Below are 7,292 nucleotides of genomic sequence, written 5' to 3'. Positions count from 1 at the left end.
GGTATGTTGATGAGTACGGGTGTAGCGTTTTGGGTATGTTGATGAGTACGGGTGTAGCGTTTTGGGTATGTTGATGAGTACGGGTGTAGCGTTTTGGGTATGTTGATGAGTACGGGTGTAGCGTTTTGGGTATGTTGATGAGTACGGGTGTAGTTGATGAGCACGTGGTGTAGTGTTTGGGTATGTTGGATGAGGCATGGGTGTAGCTGCTTGAGTATGTTGATGAGCAATGGTGTAGCTTGGGTATGTTGATGAGTACGGGTGTAGCTGTTTTGGGTATGTTGATGAGTACGGGTGTAGCGTTTGTATGTTGATGAGTACCGGTGTAGCGTTTTGGGTATGTTGATGTAGTACGGGTGTAGCGTTTGGGTATGTTGATGAGCAGTACGGGCGTAGCGTTTTGGTATGTATGTTGTAGCGTTTGAGTGAGCACGGGCGTAGCGTTTTGGGTATGGGTTATGCTGATGAGCACGGGTGTAGCGGTATGTTGTGAGCGTTTTTGGGTATGTTGATGAGTACGGGCTGATGAGTACGGGCGTTTTGGGTATGTTGATGACCCTCACGAGACTCTGGCTGGTTTGCTCCGTCTTGTCTTCTTCCCATCTGAAACAGTTCAGAACCGTTCCTTCACGATTAGGACATTTTATGGTGTTTTTGGTCTTTGACAAGGGTTCTTTCTTCGGGATGTTTGTGCACAAGACATTTTTTTCTCTCTCTATGCAAGACGAAGTCGGAAGCCAAAGACAAGTTTGTTTCAATGAGGAATCGCCGCCTTGCCATTTTCTTTTGACTTGAGATATAATGCACAACTGAGTTGGATGTAAAAATTGGGTGACCAAGATCTCCACGTCAAAATTATTGACCCATTCTTAGATTTTAATTCAGACTATTTTGAGGGATAGTCAGAATATACTGGCTACGGTGTCTCTAGATGGACAAACAGTACTATTGTCGTTTTTTTTCCCCCTCATTTTCAAGTGAGGGTCTTTTTAAGGGAGTATGGAGCTGGTTCGCTTGGCGTAGATGAGGTCCTCGGCGCCAACCCCGAACCAAAGCACGCCCGGAAGGCTTTGCGCGGTTAACACCGGAAACAGCAACTCATTATGTGTAGTGTTCACTTAAGACTTAAAACATAGGCCTGTGTTTCAACCTCTCCAATGGCTCTTCTCATCTCTCTCTGGGTAGAGGAACATGAGAGTTTTAACGAGGTCTAGACCACTAAATCAATTTAATTCCTCAAATGGGTGAGTGGAAAACAGGCCACACGGCTGGGACATAAAAGCCTTTCTTTCTCTCAGTGGTTGGTTGAGACTCACGCAGACACACGGTCAACCAGAGACCTTTTTGTTCAGCCAATGATTGTTTCTCTGTACGGAACTGTGTAGTCAGTATGATTTTGTTTGGCATTGGTTCTCTGTACAGCACTAGTAACACTCACACCAGGGGTATTCAACCAGCACACCAGGGGTACTCAACCAGATACTACTAACACTCACACCAGGGGTACTCGACCAGATACTATTAACACTCCACCACGGGTACTCAACCAGATACTACTAACACTCACACCAGGGGTACTCAACCAGCACACCAGGGTACTCAACCAGATACTATTAACACTTACACCAGGGGTCCTCAACCAGCTCACCAGGGGAACTCAACCAGATACTATTAACACTCACCAGGGGTACTCAACCAGCACACCAGGGGTACTCAACCAGCCACTATTAATACTCACCAGGGGTATTCAACCAGATACTATTAACACTCACACCAGGGGTACTCAACCAGCACACCAGGGGGTTTCTCAACCAGATACTATTAACACTCACACCAGGGGTACTCAACCAGATACTATTAACACTCACACCAGGGGTACTCAACCAGCACACCAGGGGTATTCAACCAGATACTACTAACACTCACACCAGGGGTATTCAACCAGATACTACTAACACTCACACCAGGGGTACTCAACCAGATACTATTAACACTCACGCAGGGGGTATTCAACCAGCACACCAGGGGTACTCAACCAGATACTATTAACACTCACACCAGGGGTACTCAACCAGATACTATTAACACTCACACCAGGGGTACTCAACCAGCCACTACTAACAATCACACCAGAGTGCTCAACCAGATACTATTAACACTCACACCAGGGGTATTCAACCAGCACACCAGGGGTACTCAACCAGATACTATTAACACCTCACACCACGGTACTCAACCAGCACACAAGGGGTACTCAACCAGCCACACTACTAACAATCACACCAGGGGTACTCAACCAGATACTATTAACACTCACACCAGGGTACTCAACCAGATACTATTAACACCACACCAGGGTACTCAACCAGATACTATTAACACTCACACCAGGGGTACTCAACCAGATACTATTAACACTCACACCAGGGTACTCCAACCAGATACTATTAACACTCACACCAGGGTACTCAACCAGATACAGTTAACACTCACACCAGGGGTACTCAACCAGCACACCAGGGGTATTCAACCAGCACACCAGGGGTACTCAACCAGATACTGTTAATACTCACACCAGGGTACTCAACCAGATACTATTAACAATCACACCAGGGTATTCAACCAGCACACCAGGGGTATTCAACCAGATACTATTAACACTCACACCAGGGTACTCAACCAGATACTATTAACAATCACACCAGGGGTACTCAACCAGCACACCAGGGGTATTCAACCAGCACACCAGGGTACTCAACCAGATACTGTTAATACTCACACCAGGGGTACTCAACCAGATACTATTAACACTCACACCAGGGTATTCAACCAGCACACCAGGGGTACTCAACCAGATACTGTTAATACTCACACCAGGGTACTCAACCAGATACTATTAACAATCACACCAGGGGTATTCAACCAGCACACCAGGGGTATTCTCAGATACTATTAACACTCACACCAGGGGTACTCAACCAGATACTATTAACACTCACACCAGGGGTACTCAACCAGCAGCACCAGGGGTACTCAACCAGATACTATTAACACTCACACCAGGTATTCAACCAGCACACCAGGGGTACTCAACCAGATACTATTAACACTCACCAGGGTATTCAACCAGCACACCAGGGGTACTCAACCAGATACTATTAACACTCACACCAGGGGGTATTCAACCAGCACACCAGGGGTACTCAACCAGCACACCAGGGGTACTCAACCAGATACTATTAACACTCACACCAGGGGTACTCAACCAGATACTATTAACACTCCACCAGGGGTACTCAACCAGCACACCAGGGTATTCAACCAGATACTACTAACACTCACACCAGGGGGTATTCAACCAGATACTACTAACACTCACACCAGGGTACTCAACCAGATACTATTAACACTCACCAGGGGTATTCAACCAGCACACCAGGGGTACTCAACCAGATACTATTAACACTCACAATTCAGGGTACTCAACCAGATACTATTAACACTCACACCAGGGGTACTCAACCAGCCACTACTAACAATCACACCAGGGTACTCAACCAGATACTATTAACACCACACCAGGTATTCAACCAGCACACCAGGGTACTCAACCAGATACTATTAACACTCACACCACGGGTACTCAACCAGCAAGGGGTACTCAACCAGCCACTACTAACAATCACACCAGGGGTACTCAACCAGATACTATTAACACTCACACCAGGGGTACTCAACCAGATACTATTAACACTCACACCAGGGTACTCAACCAGATACTATTAACACTCACACCAGGGGTACTCAACCAGATACTATTAACACTCACACCAGGGGTACTCAACCAGATACTATTAACACTCACACCAGGGGTACTCAACCAGATACAGTTAACACTCACACCAGGGGTACTCAACCAGCACACCAGGGGTATTCAACCAGCACACCAGGGGTACTCAACCAGATACTGTTAATACTCACACCAGGGGTACTCAACCAGATACTATTAACAATCACACCAGGGGTATTCAACCAGCACACCAGGGGTATTCAACCAGATACTATTAACACTCACACCAGGGGTACTCAACCAGATACTATTAACAATCACACCAGGGGTACTCAACCAGCACACCAGGGGTATTCAACCAGCACACCAGGGTACTCAACCAGATACTGTTAATACTCACACCAGGGGTACTCAACCAGATACTATTAACACTCACACCAGGGGTATTCAACCAGCACACCAGGGGTACTCAACCAGATACTGTTAATACTCACACCAGGGGTACTCAACCAGATACTATTAACAATCACACCAGGGGTATTCAACCAGCACACCAGGGGTATTCAACCAGATACTATTAACACTCACACCAGGGGTACTCAACCAGATACTATTAACACTCACACCAGGGGTACTCAACCAGCACACCAGGGGTACTCAACCAGATACTATTAACACTCACACCAGGGGTATTCAACCAGCACACCAGGGGTACTCAACCAGATACTATTAACACTCACACCAGGGGTATTCAACCAGCACACCAGGGGTACTCAACCAGATACTATTAACACTCACACCAGGGGTATTCAACCAGCACACCAGGGGTACTCAACCAGCACACCAGGGGTACTCAACCAGATACTATTAACACTCACACCAGGGGTATTCAACCAGATACTATTAACACTCACACCAGGGGTACTCAACCAGATACTATTAACACTCACACCAGGGGTACTCAACCAGATACTATTAACACTCACACCAGGGGTATTCAACCAGCACACCAGGGGTACTCAACCAGCACACCAGGGGTACTCAACCAGATACTATTAACACTCACACCAGGGGTACTCAACCAGATACTATTTGAGAAGGTCTGGTCACTAACTTCCTAGGTGGCAACGGTTCGGATAGATGGAATCGTTTATCGACATCATAACGAACGTCCACATTGTGACAATGCTTCCCCAAAACTGTTCCCATCCCTCTTGTTTGGCGGAAAGAAAATGTGACACTTTCAAAGCTCATTTCCTGCAATTCAACACACTGTCAAAGCTCATTTCCTGCAATTCAACACACTGTCAAAGCTCATTTCCTGCAATTCAACACACTGTCAAAGCTCATTTCCTGCAATTCAACACACTGTCAAAGCTAATTTCCTGTTTCCAATTCAACACACTTTCAAAGCTCATTTCCTGTTTCCAATTCAACACACTTTCAAAGCTCATTTCCTGTTTCCAATTCAACACACTGTCAAAGCTCATTTCCTGTCTCCAATTCAACACACTGTCAAAGCTCATTTCCTGTCTCCAATTCAACACACTTTGTCCACTGGTGGGGACTTTCTGTTCAGCGTTGTAATATCCCCCCTCCGCCGTCTCTTTCCAGCCTGCGCTGCCCTCTGCCACGTGTCTCTCTCTGCTCGTCGTCTTGGATATCCTGCAGTCCAGAGGTGAAGGTTATGGATCCTATGGAGTGTCCGCTGTGCTTGGAGCCGCTGGAGACGGACGATGCCAACTTCTTCCCCTGCACCTGCGGCTACCAGATCTGTCGCTTCTGTTGGCACCGCATCCGCACAGACGAGAACGGCCTCTGCCCTGCCTGCAGAAAGGTATGCTACCCTGGTCTACCCTGATCTACCCTCTGCCCTGCCTGCAGAAAGGTAGGCTACCCTGGTCTACTCCATATCCTACCCCATATCCTACCCTAAATATCTACCCTGGTCTACCCTCTGCCCCGCCTGCAGAAAGGTAGGCTACCCTGGTCTACTCCATATCCTACCCTGGTCTACCCTCTGCCCCTCCTGCAGAAAGGTAGGCTACCCTGGTCTACTCCATATCTTACCCTAAATATCCACCCTGGTCTACCCTCTGCCCTGCCTGCAGAAAGGTAGGCTACCCTGGTCTACTCCATATCCTACCCTAAATAGCTACCCTGGTCTACCCTCTGCCCCGCCTGCAGAAAGGTAGGCTACCCTGGTCTACTCCATATCCTACCCTGGTCTACCCTCTGCCCCGCCTGCAGAAAGGTAGGCTACCCTGGTCTACTCCATATCTTACCCTAAATATCTACCCTGGTCTACCCTCTGCCCTGCCTGCAGAAAGGTAGGCTACCCTGGTCTACTCCATATCCTACCCTGGTCTACCCTCTGCCCCGCCTGCAGAAAGGTAGGCTACCCTGGTCTACTCCATATCTTACCCTAAATATCTACCCTGGTCTACCCTCTGCCCTGCCTGCAGAAAGGTAGGCTACCCTGGTCTACTCCATATCCTACCCTAAATAGCTACCCTGGTCTACCCTCTGCCCTGCCGAAAGGTAGGCTACCCTAGTGTACCCCTACCCCATTTCCTACCCTAAACCCTGGCCTCTGCCCTGCCTGCAGAAAGGTAGGCTACCCTAGTGTACCCCTACCCCATATTCTACCCTAAACCCTGCCCTAGTCTACCCCCTACCTCATATCCTACCCTAAACCCTACCCTAGTCAAACCCTACCTCATATCCTACCCTATACCTTACCCTAGTCTAACCCCTGCCTCATATCCTACCCTAAACCTTACCCTAGTCTAACCCCTACCCCATATCCTACCCTAAACACTACCCTTGTCTAACCCTACCCCATCCTACCCTAAACCCTAGTTTACCCCCTACCCTGTATCCTACCCTAGTCTAACCCCTACCCCATATCCTACCCTATATCTTACCCTAGTCTAACCCCTACCCCATATCCTACCCTACCTCCTACCCTTGTCTAACCCTACCCCATCCTACCCTAAACCCTAGTTTATCCCTACCCCTGTAATCCTACCTAGTCTACCCCCTACCTAGGATTACCCAACTGGTGGTCGGGCCAAATCTGACCTGCAGGTAATATTATTTGGTCCCGAAGCCCCCAAATTGTTTAATATTTGTTTCACTTAAACTATATATATATTTAAATGTAAAAAATTCTTACCCGAGATTCAAAAGTGGTAAATGTAATTTTCTAAAAAAGGAAGTTGCCTAAAATAATGCAGAAGTTACGTTTTAACTTCCTTCGTGGGAAATACAGGAGACGGCCAGCTAATAAAACAGGCCAGCGGACGTTTCAGTGGTGCTGAAACGTGAACTCTGCTGGCTGCCAGCGCAATCAATAGGTGGATAAGTGGTGCTTTCGAGAATTTATAGCTACCTTGTTTTATTAGGTATTTTTCAAATAACTTAACTGGCTGAGCTTCCTGGCATCTTTCACCATAGAAAATTATGGTTGTTTTTTTTAAATTAAATTAAATGATTTTTA

The 7,292-nt window shown here is 47.2% G+C and overlaps 1 protein-coding gene across 1 annotated transcript in view; it reads left to right on the top strand.

Annotated features, from left to right (window-relative positions):
- Positions 1-999: 999 nt before the first annotated feature.
- The window catches only part of cnot4b (CCR4-NOT transcription complex, subunit 4b), a 72,924-nt gene continuing 66,631 nt past the window's right edge, over positions 1,000-7,292 (top strand). The window contains exons 1-2 of the mRNA XM_046299528.1: positions 1,000-1,019; positions 5,405-5,627. Coding sequence (XP_046155484.1) covers positions 1,000-1,019; positions 5,405-5,627 — 243 coding nt within the window. The remainder of the gene's footprint in view (positions 1,020-5,404; positions 5,628-7,292) is intronic.

This window comes from Oncorhynchus gorbuscha, linkage group LG14 (assembly GCF_021184085.1).
Source record: "Oncorhynchus gorbuscha isolate QuinsamMale2020 ecotype Even-year linkage group LG14, OgorEven_v1.0, whole genome shotgun sequence".
Classification (NCBI taxonomy): Eukaryota; Metazoa; Chordata; class Actinopteri; order Salmoniformes; family Salmonidae; genus Oncorhynchus; species Oncorhynchus gorbuscha.
This window is presented reverse-complemented; position numbering and strand designations above follow the sequence as displayed.